This window comes from Glycine max, chromosome 1 (assembly GCF_000004515.6).
Source record: "Glycine max cultivar Williams 82 chromosome 1, Glycine_max_v4.0, whole genome shotgun sequence".
Taxonomy (NCBI): domain Eukaryota; kingdom Viridiplantae; phylum Streptophyta; class Magnoliopsida; order Fabales; family Fabaceae; genus Glycine; species Glycine max.
In genome coordinates, this window is record NC_016088.4 from 25,268,254 (window position 1) to 25,284,097 (window position 15,844).

General features: G+C 37.6%; 1 protein-coding gene across 1 annotated transcript; it reads left to right on the forward strand.

Annotated features, from left to right (window-relative positions):
- The first annotated feature begins 9,883 nt into the window (after positions 1-9,883).
- LOC121174616 (uncharacterized) lies at positions 9,884-13,363 on the forward strand. The gene is made up of 4 exons (XM_041014199.1): positions 9,884-10,259; positions 10,335-10,390; positions 12,919-13,007; positions 13,296-13,363. The coding sequence occupies exons 1-4, from the start codon at positions 10,002-10,004 to the stop codon at positions 13,361-13,363; spliced, it is 471 nt and encodes a 156-aa protein (XP_040870133.1). The 5' UTR covers positions 9,884-10,001.
- The last annotated feature ends 2,481 nt before the right edge of the window (positions 13,364-15,844 follow it).

The following is a 15,844-nucleotide window of genomic DNA, read 5'->3' on the forward strand; positions in this document are numbered from 1 at the left end:
TGACTCCAAATCAGCAAGTGTCTACCTTGTGATTTAGGGTTGCACTTCTACCAATTTGTTTTAGGCATCTTCGAAATTGATCAAGTCCAGGCAGTGCTTGAACTTGACATTAGAGAGGGACTTTGTGAACATATAAACCAGGTTTTCTTCTGTTGAAACCTTCTCCACCTTCACCTTCTCAGATTCAATCACATCTCTGATGAAGTGTAGTTTCACATCTATGTGTTTTGTCCTCTCATGGAACATTTGGTGATTTGCTAAGTGAATGACACTTTGGCTGTCACAGTGAATTGTGACACATGACTGTGTTATTCCAAGTTCATTTACCATACCTTTAAGCCAGATTACTTCCTTCACTCCTTCAGCTAGGGCCATGTATTCTGCTTCAGTTGTTGAAAGAGCAACAACTGATTGTTGATTTGTTTTCTAATTGATTACTGTATCAAACAAAGTAAACACATATCCTGTTAAGGATTTCCTTGTGTCTACATTTCCTGCAAAATCTGCATCTACATAGCCTATGATTGCTGCCTCGTGTGCTGTCTTCTTGTACCTTAATCCAACTTTCAAAGATCCATTTAGATACCTTAGTGTCCACTTCACAGCTTCCCAGTGTGCGCTGCCAGGATCTCCCATGAATCTGCTTATAATACTTACAGCATGAGTCAAGTCAGGTCTGCTGCAAACCATTCCATACATTATGCTTCCAACACCATTGGCATATGGTGTTTGATCCATTTTAGACCTTTCTTCAGCTGTTTCTGGTGCTTGAATAACAGATAGCTTTGTATGATGACCAAGTGGTGTGCTAACAGGTTTGCTTTGATGCATCCTAAACCTCTACACCACTTTCTTGAGGTAATTGCTTTGGGATAGGAATAGTTCACCCTTTGCTCTATCCCTATGAATATCAATCCCGAGTATTCTTCTAGCTGATCCTAGATCTTTCATCTCAAATTTTGTGTTCAAGCTTTCTTTGAGTTTCCTAATCTATTCCTTATTAGCACTCGCTATGAGGATGTCATCCACATACAAGAGAAGGTAAAGAACACACACTTTCCTCTTTGTTAGGATATATACACAGCTATCATATATGTTTCTAATGAAGCCATATCTGATCAAGAACTCATCAAATTTGAGGTACCACATTCGAGGACTTTGCTTCAATCCATACAAAGATTTTTTCAGCAAGCACACCTTGTTCTCCCCTTCTTCAAAACCTTTAGGCTGGTTCATGTAAATGGTTTCCTTCAGATTTCCATGGAGAAAAGCTGTTTTAACATCCAGTTGTTCAAGTTCCAAATCATACTGATTTACCAGACCAAGTATGATTCTAATTGAGCAATGCTTCACAACTGGTGAAAAAATCTCATTGTAATCAATTCCTTCAACCTGTGTAAAGCCTTTTGCTACCAATCTTGCCTTGAATCTAGGCCTTTCTACTCCTGGAATGCCTTCTTTCTTCTTGAAAATCCACTTACATCCAACAGCCTTCTGCTTCTTGGGTTGATCCACAAGTATCCAGGTCTTGTTCTTTCTCAAAGATTCCATTTCTTCACTCATTGCCTGAAGCCACAGCTGGCTGTCTTCACTTTCAATTGCTTCCCTCCAGGTCTTTGGTTCTGAATTTTGAATCTCCTTAGCAACACTCAAGGCATAGTAGATAATATCAGCATGACCATACCTCTTTGTGGGCTTTATCATCCTTTTTTCTCTATCTCTAGTCAATTGATAATTGGACAAGTCATGTTGAGTAGCCAACTCTTCATTATCTCCAGCTTCTCCTTGATCAGTGAGATCAATAGCATCTCCACTGCCATGATCTAAAATCTCAGAATGCTCTACCTCAAAATTGGTACTCTCACCACTTGAGCTATTATCCTTCTGCTCCTTATTTAGCATTGTCATCCTGCTCTCATCAAAGGTTACATCCCTGTTGATGATGCATCTTGTCTCACCCGGTTCCAATTTCCACAGCTTGTACCCTTTAACTCCTTCAGGATAGCCAATGAACACACACTTTACAGCCCTTGCATCCAGCTTTCCTTGTTTAACACGAGCAAAGGCCAATGATCCAAACACCTTTAATCCTGAATAATCAGGTGGTTCACCACTCCAAGCTTCCATTGGTGTCTTGAAATCTAAGGCTGATGAAGGACATCTATTAATCAAATATGCTGTTGTATTTGCAGCTTCTCCCCAAAAGGTCTTTGGCAGTCCTGCACTTAGTAGCATGCATCTAACTCTTTCCAAAATGGTCCTATTCATGCTTTCTACTAAACCATTCTGTTGTGGTGTGTGAGGGACTGTTTTGTGCCTTTTGATGCCTATTTTCCTGCAAAACTCATTGAACTGCTCTGAAACAAACTCCAGGCCATTGTCAGTCCTTAAAGCTTTTAATTTTGTACCAAGTTGATTTCCAACAAGAGTATGTCATTCTCTGAATTTTTGAAAAGCTTCTGACTTATTTTTCAAACCATACAACCATACTTTTCTTGAGAAATCATCTATGATGGTGAGAAAGTATGAGCTTCCACCATGAGTTTTCACTCTAGATAGTCCCCATAAATTTGAATGCACACACTCAAAGGGCCTAGATGAAACATGAATACCCGTGTCAAAGCTTATTCTATGTGATTTACCAAACACACAATGGTCACAAAATTCAAGTTTATCTTGTTTATCACCACCTAATAGATTTTGTTTTTCAAGTTCATGTAATCCTCTTTCACTAACATGACCTAATCTCAAATGCCAGAGTTTTTTTTTATCAATCAATGTATTACTAGCTACCGATGCATGTCCAACAATAGTGGAACCTTCATGAATAAGCAAGCCATTACTTTTATTCTTGTTACCCTTAGCTATGATTAAAGATCCATTTGAAATCTTAAGAACACCATTTAAAATTCTAGTTGAATATCCTAGATCATCAAACATGTTTATGGAAATAAGATTTCTTTTGAGTTCTGGAATGTACCTTACATTTTTCAGTAGATACTCTCTGTTATCAAACATCTTCAATCTCACAGTTCCAATGCCTTGTACCTTGCAGGGATAGTTGTCTCCTAGCAGTACAGCTCCTGTTGGTTTCAGTTCTAGGGTCTCAAAATAATCCTTTCTCAGGCTGCTGTGATATGAGCATCCAGAATCCAGAATCCATAATCCATTCTGTTTGTGTTTTAGTATTAGAAGCTACTAAAACACCTGCACTCTCATAACCTTCAGAGGCTTCTACTTTGTCAGCAGAGTCCAAAGATTCTTTCTTGATCTTGTCCGGGCAGTCTTTCTTGAAATGACCAGTTTTGTGACAATTAAAGCATTTGAACTTTGTTTTCTGGCCATTCTTTGAATCCCTTGACCTTGATTTGGACTTCTTTCCTCTTGTTCCCTTCTTTTCATTCCTTCCCCTTGAAATATTCAGGCTTTCACCATTATCCTTAGATTTGGAGTCTTGCTATTTTTGCATCTCCTTGGTCCTTATTGAGGTCTAAACTTCTTCTAGGGTAATGTCTTGATCTTTGCCATAAAGAATTGCATCCTTGAAATGTTCAAAGGATTTTGGTAAGGAATTCAGAAGCAAGAGAGCTTTATCCTCCTCTTCAAGCTTTACTTCAATATTTTCCAAATCATCAAGAATCTTGTTGAAATCAACCAATTGTTCAGTGGTTGTTCTTGACTCTGTCATCTTGAAGGTGTACAGTTGTTGCTTCAAGCATAGCCGATTTGCAAGAGACTTTGTCATATACAATGACTCCAGTTTCAACCACATTGAGGTTGTTGTCCTTTCTCTTGCAACTTCTCTTAAAGCTTTATCTCCAAGGCATTGCATGATTTCACTTCTGGCTTTAGCAATCATCTCTGATTTCTCCTTTGAGCTTAGAGATTCAGACATCCTTTCTTCTCCTTTAAGAGCTTCTGCACAGCCATGTTGAATCAAGATTGCTTCCATCTTGATTCTCCATAACCCAAAGTCATTTTCCCCTAAAAACTTCTCAATATCGTACTTTGTTGTTCCCATCTTTCTTGATCTGAATCTTGTCCCCACAGACGGCGCCACTTGTTGGTTCTTTTCGTATAAATTCTGCTACTCTTAAACCTGCACAAGATCAAAAAAACCAGAAAACTAGAAAACAAGCACAGCATAGCAAGACACAAAAATTTACATGGTTCAGCAATGTGCCTACATCCACGGGAAAGCGTAGCTCCTCATCATCACATTGATCATGAAAACATTACAAGTTCAATACAAGCAGCAGCTAGCTTTGATCTCTCTTGGTTTCTCTTTTCAAAACCTTTCTCAATCACCTAGCACACTACCTCCTTTAAGAGCTTCTGAATTTCCTGGAACTCCTCTGTTTTGCTGCCTAAAAAACTCTCTCAATGCATTACATGATCAAGAATATATATACACTCTAGCTATGCTTTTGGTGCCAAAACCAATTCAGTTATCATAACTGAATTCAGTTATGACAGCACCTCTTAGAGCCTTCTCACTTGTGCCAATTTGTGATTTTGAGTCACACACCACAATGAAGATACACATAAAATGTCAAGAGTATATATATTATCTAAGTAGTGAGAAATTTAATTTCTTTAAAATTGATGTTTTAGCTTGACTTTTATATATTAAAAATATAGATTCTCTGAGTTGGTTGATTTACGAAATGGTTTTAGTGTCCTTAGATGAATCAAGGTCTATTATGACTTTAAGATACAAATAACCTCAGGTAAAATAAATATCATGACTTTTGATGTAATTATGAAATTTAATGTTCATTTTCGCTTAAGTACACAAATTGTCCCATAGGAATAAAGGATAGATCATCTTGCAATATACTTACATTAGAATTCACAATATATTACATACAATTTCATAATAATAATAGGAAAATAACTACTTTGCATTTCCTCCAACATAATTAAGTATTTACAATTAGTCTAAAATTGAACTTGCTACAATTCCAATACTCCATCGTAATCAAATAGCTTTTGATAAAATAAAAAAATAAAAATCATAACATTAACTAGGAGACAGTCAATTTTGAATTTGCTCCTTTATTTCTAGCATTTCCAAATCTTGTGCTTTTTCCTTTTTTGAAAACAACAAACTTATACTATGACTATTTGTGGCCTTTCATCCAGAAAGAACTGTGATTGCTTATACTGTTTGAAATCGGTAAAGAAAACTTCACAATTTAAACGGTTTATGTGTACTTGCAGGAACAAAATCACTTTTGAATAAGAAGTCTCTAGTTATAAATGGTTTTACTCAAATCAATAGAAATCCTAAACACCGAAGAGAAAGAGGAGAAAAAACCATTCCGGTTGGAGTTTGGAGTTTGGAGAAAAATGTTTAGATAATTTGTTTGTGCATTCAGTCCCAAATATGAGCAAACTATATTCTAAGGCCAAATACTGATAGGTACTGGTTAACAAAATTGAATAAAAAGGTCTTTATTCTTAATAAAAGCATGTTAGTATATTAATTTGATACCAAATAAAGGGGTCAAACAATAGAGGTTTAGTATATCAGATCAATTTAATATATATATATATATATATATATATATATATATATATATATATATATCGGAATCTACATGAATTTCTTAATGATGATTCTCTATACAACTATACCAGTTCCAACATGATTCTCTATACAGTGAGACATGAGTTGAAGAAGTTTGCCAAAAAATAACTGCAAGCATACTAATTGAGATATTATTGTATTCTTCAATTAACTATTTTTTATATGTCATTGTTTGCAGGGAATTCTGTAGGTGCACTGACGAAAGAAGTTGCATCCAAAATATTGTTTGATTACTAACCACCACGTTGTAGTAGCAAAAGAAATCCAATCAATGATGTATAGATAAATGACCAAATTAGGCATTATATGGATAAGTTTATAAACTAATAGTATCAACAAAGTAAACCAAGATTGAAGGCAATTAGAAAACAACTTATAGAAAAATTCAATTGAGAGCATAGATTAGAACAATTGTATTCAACTTGTAGAGGCCAGGTAATATGAGAACTGATCAATGTGAGAAAAAAACGATATATTAAATTAGATCAATGTGATTGTAGTGGTTGGATATTATAAACTAAATTTAACCAAACTGTTGTTCTTGCATTCTATGACAAAAGAGTGCTATAGCATCTTGCAGAATAGTATTATACAAATTTAAAATTGAGATGAATTCAATGAGGGATGTTTTTGTTGTGTAATATAGTTAATTGACAGAGCACATCTTACCTACGTTTCCTGAAAGCCATACACTAATTCCAAGACCAATGCCTTCAACCTTTTTTCAATGTTCTTTAGAGACACTATAATATTTAGCCCTATAACACAAACTACACCAACTGAGAGTGTGATAAAATAACATTAGAATATGATAGGGGAAAATAGCATGAAGCAAGCCAAAAGATAATTACTTATGAAAGAACGATGTACTCTTTTACTTTTACTAGGATTTTATTTTAGAGGATTTTTTTCTAATAGGATTTTAATGAGACAGATTCTTAGATATTGAACATTCAAGAGAAAATGTTATAAATAATCTATTTGTATCTGTTTATATCTTTCATTAACAAAAACATATATGTTTTCTTAATAAAGATAACATGTATAAGTTGCTGGAGATAAATATTTAATATAACTATATATTAATTAGGATTGGTGGGATCAAAAGTTGTTACTAAAGTGAGTTGACACTTGAGTCTTTTAACTAAGTTTTGGAGTTCGATTCTGGCTTGAGCATGGAGTTGCAACTGGAGGTACCAACATTTGTAAAATCAGACCAAACCAGCTAGTTCAACGGGGAAGTGGTTCCCAATCTGTTATGAAAGCTCCTTAAAGTTGTTCAGTTATCAAACCAGTGAAGAACCTGCGAAGAATCGAAAAACCGATGCAAACCGGGAACCGGAGCGGGCTGAACTATTCTTTTAAGTGGTTATTTTATTTTTTATTTTTTAAAGTAAAAGGATAAAAAAAGTAGTTAAAATCGCGAGGCAACATGTAGAATCGTTATGATTCTGGGAAGCATCTCCGTGCCTGTCCTTACACGCTATCGCATTGCGTTTTGGAGTTGTGGTTTCCGCAATCACTCTACAAGGGTGTTTTGGTGCTGCTACTCTGAAGCCCACGTAAGAATCGTCGCGTCGGACACTTTGCGACCTCCCTTGTGTCACCGCCAAGCACCCACTTTTCCAATTTCACGTTCTGTAACAGGAACGTTTAAGTTTGAGTCTTTGACAGGGGTGACATGAGTGAGTTAACAGAGAACATGGGTATTGGGTTGGGTTATAAGGGTTTTAGGGCTTTGTTTTTTCTCTTTGAGTGTTGCTAGGTGCACCTAGCATTTTTGCTGGTGCACCCAGCAAACTTTTGAAATGCCAAAATTGCCCCTATCACCTTTCTTCCTTAAAAATGCCATTTCTTTTCCGGAACAGTTTCTTACCTCCATTTTCAAAAAGCTTTCTTCTCGTTTTCCACTTTTTCCTGCGGCATTGTCTCTGGTTCGTGGGGGTAGCAAGGTTGAGCACAGCGGTGAAGGTGAAGTTTCCGACGTCAAGCTTTGTGGTGGTCGGTGGCGACAAACGAGGTACGCAGATGGTGTTTGTTCGTCGTGGACGTACGGATGGCTTCCGGATCAAGTTGATCCGTAAGTTCCGGATCAACTTGATCCGTAAGTGTATTATTTTTTGTATTTGCTGTTTTTGCATCTGTTTTTGCATTTTTGCATCTGTTTTTCCATTTATTTTCCTTTTTTTTATTTTAAATTAGTAATTTTTTTGTTTGATTTGGTTAGATGGATGAAGATGAGTGGATGTATGAAATAATGTTTGAACGACTGGATATGGATTATGAAAATGCAGAATCATGTGGTGCGAATGAACCACATGTTGATTGTTCGGATGCGTTCAAGACTTCTCAGGTTATAATGTTAATGCTTGTCACATATTTAATGAATACTAGTAGAAAACTTAAATTATGTGGATTTTGTAGGTGTTTGAGTGCCGAGAGGATGTTTTGCGGTGGGCTCGATCCGTGGCTCATGAAAACGGATTTGTGGCGGTGATTTTAAGGTCGGACACAAACACAGGTAGTAGAGGAAGGAGTATGTTTGTGTTAATTGGCTGTGAAAGGAGTGGCGAGTATACGTGTAGGAAAAAAGAATTTATCAGAAGAGACACTGGGACTAGGAAATGTGGGTGTCCCTTCAAGCTTCGTTGCAAGCCAGTGGCTGGAGGAGAAGGCTGGATGATGAAGTTGATTTGTGGAGTGCATAATCATGAATTGGCCAAGTCATTAGTTGGACATCCATATGCGGGGCGATTGACTAAAGCTGAAAAAACACTTATTGCTGATATGACGAAGTCCATGGTGAAGCCAAGAAACATTATGCTAACTCTGAAGGAACACAATGCCAATAGCTGTACGACTATTAAACAGATATACAATGCAAGAAGTGCATTCCGTTCTTCCATAAGAGGAAGCGATCTTGAAATGCAACATCTGATGAAGCTTCTTGAACGTGATCAATATATTTATTGGCACAGAATAAAGGATGAAGACGTGGTTCGTGATATCTTTTGGTGTCACCCTGATTCAGTGAAGTTAGTCAACGCATGCAATTTGGTGTTTTTGATAGATAGCACCTACAAAACAAACCAGTATAGACTCCCATTGCTCGATTTTGTTGGGATGACACCGACTGGGATGACATTCTCTTCCGGTTTTGCATATGTAGAGGGTGAACGCGTTAATAATTTGGTATGGGCTTTACAACGCTTCCGAGGCCTTTTTTTAAAGCGTGATGTCCTCCCTGGAGTTATTGTCACTGACAGAGACCAAACATTGATGAATGCAGTGAAAGATGTATTCCCTGAATGCACAAATTTGTTGTGCATCTTTCACATAAACAAGAATGTGAAGGCTAAATGTAAATCACTAATTGCACAAAAAAATGCTTGGGATTATGTCATGGATTGCTGGGGATCTCTGACTGATTGTCCTTCAGAACAACAATTTGATGAATGCCTGAAGAAGTTCGAAGTAGCTTGTGCACCTTGGCCAATATTTGTTGACTATGTCAAGGAAACATGGATAATACCACACAAGGAAAAATTTGTTTCCGCTTGGACTAATAAGGTGATGCACTTAGGAAACAAAACAACAAACAGGTATGAAACTGTTCAACTATTTCTATTAACATTGAAAAATTTATGGAATTGTATTATTGTATATGTTTATTTTTATTTGTGTATTTGAAATGTAGGGTTGAATCTGCTCACTCGTCTTTAAAAAGACTGTTACAAAATAGCATTGGAGACTTATGCAGTGTGTGGGATGCCGTGAACAATATGATTACGTTGCAGCACACACAGATTAAAGCATCATTTGAAACAAGTACACATGTCGTTGGACATGTGTTCCAAAAAACCTTATACAGGAGGCTGCTTGGAATGGTTTCAAGGTATGCTTTAAATCAGATTGCTGCTAAATTTGAGCGTGTTCACTATGCTGGCAAGAATCCCCCAAGTTGTGGTTGCGTGGTGAGAACCACGCTTGGTCTTCCTTGTGCTTGTGAGCTATCCAAATATGTTGGTGGTTGCATCCCACTTGATTCAATTCATATGTTCTGGAGGAGACTCAGTTTTTCAGACCAAGGGTTATCTGAGCCCGAGGTGGGCATCAAGGACGTAATGGAAACAATATACCAAAAATTCGAAGAACTTGATGTTTGTGGCAAGTTTACTCTAAGAAGTAAACTTTGGGAAATTGGACACCCTGATCAGAATTCGATGTATCCTCCTCAGCAAAGGTTAACACAAAGGGGGCACCAAAGAAAACTACGAGTAGGAACCCAAGGTCAACAAAGCGCGATCCATCTTACTAGGAGTATGTAGATGCCTTTGAATCACAACAAAATAGCAATTCGTCCGTGAGACGTACTGCATCATCCTCTGAGCAACCGAATCGAAGAACGATGATGCCCATGTTGGACCAGTTTCAGCCATTTATGCACGACTTCATTGATAAGATTGTTGATGTCAAAGGTGATGGTAACTGTGGATATCGGTCGGTTGCCGGTTTATTAGGTATGGGTCAAGACTCTTGGTCGGTGGTCCGCAACCATCTGCTTAAAGAACTTGCCAATTTCTCAGAAGACTATATCAAGCTCTTTGGTGGCACGGAGAGATTTGAGGAATTAAGGATGTCACTACTTGTTGATGGGTTAACCAAGGTATGTAATTTATGAATTTGATTTTTAAGACTTTAGTTTGAAATTAAGTTTGGCGTGTATATTTGTTTTATTCAGGTGACAACGGATAAGTGGATGGATATAACGGACATGGGACATGTCATTGCATCAAGGTATAACGTAATCGTTGTATCCTTGTCTAAACAACAAAGCATGACATTCTTTCCCCTTAGAAGTCAACCGCTGACAAATTCTTCATTGCATCGTATAATTTGTATCGGTCATGTGTATGACAATCATTTTGTTGAGGTACATTGTAGATATGAAGTGTTTTTTTTATGATTATGCAATGACTTTTGTAGGATTGAGTTAACATTTTTTTCGCATACACAACAGGTTTATTTAAAAGAACGTTGGCCCTTACCGCCTGTATCATTGTTATGGTCTAGCAATTGTCATCCGCAGGCGAAGTCATGGCCAAATCCATATATTAGCAGAATGCAGCATTACAAGAGCTTCGTGATGTTCAAGAGAGACTATGTTGACTTAAATGATGATTGAACATGTAATTTATAAATGCCTGATCGTTTTGAACATGTAATTTATTTGTTACATCCACAACAAAATTATTACTTAATTCTAAAAAAGCATGTATGATATATCGTTGTCTAACTTGACTACACATTGTGGAAAACTATGTATGATAAATTGTTGTCTGCATTAACATAAAGCGCGTGAAAGGACCCTGCACAACATGACTACACATGCAGATCTGATGCAAGCTAAAGCATGTCATATCATTCGTGTAGTTGACAACACATACAGAAAGCATGTGCATGCGTATTTTCAATCTTTAAAAAATGCAGCACTAATATTAAAACTCATCTATATATATGGCACAACCTAATCTTGTAAGAAAGCACAAGTTTCAGTATCAACCCAAGTCTTACAAAAAACTATGGCATTCTTGGGAGAGACAAGCAGTCAGACAGTTGTGAACTCCACATTAGGTTTTATTTTTCCAAATGGATCCATTGTTCACAACGACAGTGGTGTTTCCTTCCAAGCTTCCACTCCAGTTCCCATTCGAGTACCTAACGGGTGTGATTTTCAAACGTTAAAAACCAGAATACACAATACCCTTAAGCTAACCGACAAGCAATTTTTGGATGAAATTTACTACCGACAGTCTTTCACGTATGCAGGTAATCAATTTCGGTTTCAATGTATGCAACTGAAAAATGATGCTGATGTTAACACAATGTTAATGTGTAATCATGAATTTTCGTTTGTTGGTCCGATTGAGTTATTATATAGCATTGCTAGAACCCCAGATGGTATTTTAAACTTACTTGAAACTACTATGACCCCTACTCATGATGCCCTGCTATATTACAATGGGAGGTGGAACATGTCACGCCAAAATGAGTTTGTTGGTTACTCGTTCACAAGAAAAAATGCCAAAAACTTTGACATTCCCACCGGATGTACCATGGATGAACTGAAGGATTTGATCAAACAAGTTGCGCCTCGTGGGATTCCCCCTTATGGTGTTGATGAAACGCAAATGGTAACGCGATTGTTTTTTTGGAAACCAAGTCACCATGAGTATTTAGAAAAGGTTATAAAATTTGAAATAATTGAACTCAAAACCAACGAGGACGTGATGAAGGTGCTCATTGAGTCTAACTACTGGAAAAAGATTGGGCCAATAGAAATTTTAGTTGTTTTCAGTAAACCTTTACCGCAAATGGAAGATGAGTTGTCCTTGTCGCAAAATTAGCATGAGTTAGTTAGTTGTAGTATTTGATGGAAATTTAATTTCGTTCGACTATGTTGAAGTTAATGTACTGTTTGAATTCATGTATTGCATAATCGTTTTCAATTACAAGAATCTCAACTAAAAAAATAGATTTTTATATATCACTACTACAATTTTTAGATTTAACATCGCACGGTTAACATCGGTTATTCACAAAACCGATGTTAACAAAAGCGCGGTGGCATTTTTGTAAATAATTAGACATAGTTAACATCGGTTTTGGAAAAACCGATGTTGGTGTGTCGTTGTTAACATCGGTTTGGTAAAAACCGATGTTATGGAGTTGATTTTAACATCGGTTTTCTTAAAACCGATGTTACCTAGTTGTTTTTAACATCGGTTATTTTTAAAAAACCGATGTTGTTGTCATTATATATTAAAAATCTGATTCTGTAGAACCCGCGCGCTCGAACCCTATCGTTCTTCTTCTTTCTCCTTCTGCCCTAAGTTCGTCTTTGTCGCAAACTGGCCTGCACTTCTGTGACTACAACCACATTGTGGAGTTCGTGTATGTGAAGTTCGTCTCTGCCACTTATCGATTGAGGTACGTCCTTTCGTTTTAACATTAGGCGTTCCTCGTTTTAACATTTGCTCGCTTTCACAGGTCGAAGAAATCTAGGAAAGGAAAGAGTTCCGGAAAGGGTGGGAATCGATTTTGGAAGTGCATTGTGGTTCGCCTTAAGACTCCCAAGGCATTCTTCTTATTTCTCCTTCTGCCCTAAGTTCGTCTTTGTCACAAACTGGGCTGCGCTTCCGTGACTGCAACCACATTGTGGAGTTGGTCTTTGTGGAGTTCGTGTCTGCCACATATCGATTGAGGTACGTCCTTACGTTTTAACATTAGGCGTTCCTCGTTTTAACATTTTCTCAATTTCGCAGGTCGAAGAAAACTACGAAAGGAAAGGGGGGGAAGCGATTTTGGAAGTCCATTGTGGTTGGCTTTAAGCCTCCCAGGGAAGCCATCGAAGGTATGTCTCTGTTGTCAAGTTATGTCTAAATATGAAAAAAATATAATGCTTGAAATGGAGTATGGGTGTGAGATGCTAAAGTATATTGATTGCTTGCTCTTGTACTATTTGCATTGTGGGGATATAGTGCTGGATTTGTTATGGGAAATTCTTTGATAAACCTAAAACTCTATATGTCATCTTAAAACCTAAAACCTAATGTTGTGATTCTGCTGTGAGGATATGATAAATAGCCTGGGGTACCTTTCTGCTAGTGATTCTTGTTGATTAATCCACTTGTGTTTCCAGAATCTAATTTTCTCTCCATCTCCCACCTTCCACCTCATGTTATTTTGAATAACCATTCCCTATTGTGATTGATTAAAAGCGTGTTTTAGATCCCTCCACTAAACAGATTGCTTTGCTGAGTTTCCTATTTCTTCAAGGTTCCTCCATCCACCATATTTCGATTTCAGAACTCTGGTCCACAGCTCACCATTTTCTTGCATTAATTGCCACTTCCATTTTCCAAGTAGTGCGAGGTTGAATGTTTCAATATCCTTGATGCCCAAGCCAGCCTTTTCTTTTGGTAAGCATACCGATTTCCATTAAATCCATGCAATCCTTTTGTGAATTGCCTTCCTTCATAAAAAACTTCGCTGCAGCTTTAAAAATTGCCTTCTGAATTTCTTCGTCCATGAAAGGTGCCAGAAGCTCGTTATTCTGCTGTAGATTAACAGTTTGAAACCTGATTCCATCAATCTTGGGTCGCTGACCAATTGGTTCTTGGAACCTATGGAAGAAAAAGGATTTCACCTCTTCCTTCACCTTGTGTGGGTCGTCAGTCCATGAACCATCAATGAATACACCCCTGATAGAATTTCTATTTCGGTTAGCATTCATCAATAGGTGGAAAAAACCTGTGTTACAATCGCCTTCTTTTAACCAACTTCATCTGGATTTCTGCCTAAGTAAGGATTGATGGGCTTGGGCAGCAACCCAAAGAGAATCATGTAACTGCTTCCTCTCCAATTTTTCTTGCTCTGTTAACTGTCTATGCATTGAGTTCTCCTCCAGTTTATTTAAATCTGATTCCAGCTTTGTGACCTTTTTGAATGTATGTCAACAAACTTCTTCTTCCTCTATCATGAAGAATTCTTCTTCTTCTTCCACTCAGAGGAAGTGTGCTTTTGCTAGAAAGTGTGCTAGGCTGGTCAAAGAGCAAAGGGCTCGTTTCTACATCATGAGGCACTGTGTCATTATGCTCATATGCTGGCATGAGTACAATGATTCATGAAACACAACAAAAAAGATCTACCAAGTTCAAAAAAAGTTGTATTTTTTTTCTTAAGTCCCTCTTTGTTCACTTTGTATGAGATCCTTCATGTTGGGCATGAGGTTTTTCTTGGAGTCAACAAGTGTACATAGAAAATTTTCTTCTTCTTGAGAGATGAGATCCCTTTGCTGTCTACTTATGAGGAATAGCTGATAGTACTTCTGTTGCAGGGAGTATTGTTCCCCTAGCCAATTATCAGTCCAGAACTTGATATTTTCCCCACACCCAACCTTCCAAGACAAGTTATCTTTAAAAATACTGCAGTCTAGCTGATGGTACAAGTTTCTAATGTCTCTCCACCAATGGGAATAGCCCCTTTTGTCTCTAGCATTTTGAAGATCTGACCAACCACCATATTTAGAGGTTATAACCCTAGCCCATAGCTGTTGCTGATCAGATGCAAAAGCCCATAACCATCTTCCCATCAAAGCTGAGTTGAATTTGGAGATATCTTTTATCCCCAGCCCCCCATCAGCCTTAGGCAAACAAAGATCAGTCCATTTCACCCAAGGAATTTTTTTTTGATCAATATCTCCACCCCACAGAAAATTCCTTTGAAGGGATATCAGCTTTTTGACAACCTTTTGAGGTATCTTAAAGAATGAGAGGAGGTAAATTAGGAGGGCATTGAGGACATAATTTATTAGAGTAACCTTCCCAGCCATGGATATATTTTTCTGAGCCCATTTGACTAATTTTGACTTGAATTTAGTGATGATAGGCTCCCACACCAGCTGGCTAGAGGGATTAGCCCCAATAGGTATGCCTAAGTAAAGGAAAGGACATTCCAGCTGCTGACAGTTCAGGTTATTAGCTGCTTCCCTGGCCCAATTAACACCATCACCAATAACCCAAAATTGGCTTTTGGCAAAATTAATCTTTAAACCAGAAGCTAATTCAAATCCTCTTAAGATGGCCTTAATAGCATGAATGTTGTCCCACACAGCCTCTCCAACAAAAACAGTATCATCAGCATACTGTAATATGTTGATAGGCTCCCTATTCTTACCAACCAAGAAGCTTCTAAAGAGGTTTTTGTGGACTGCTTGTCTCATCATACCAGTAATGCCTTCTTCTACAATATTGAAAAGCAAGGGAGCTAGGGGATCCCCTTGTCTCAAACCCCTTGTAGGTGTAAATTCCTTAGAGGGGCTACCATTAATCAAAACACAAATAGAAGCTGAATGGAGGCATGCTGATATCCAAGACCTCCATTTTGGGCAGAACCCCAATCTAAACAGCATATAGTCCAGGAAAGACCAAGACACTGAATCGTAGGCCTTTTCAAAATCCACCTTGAAGATCATCACTGGTTTCTTGCTTCTCCTTGCTTCCTCAACCACCTTATTGAGAATCACAATACCATGGAGGATATGTCTACCTTTAATGAAGGCTGACTGCCTTTCATCAATTAGCCCATCCATAACAAACCTCAATCTATTAGACAGCAACTTGGCAATAACTTTATACATACAACCTATCAAGGATATAGGCCTATAATCATTGAATGACTGAGGATGGT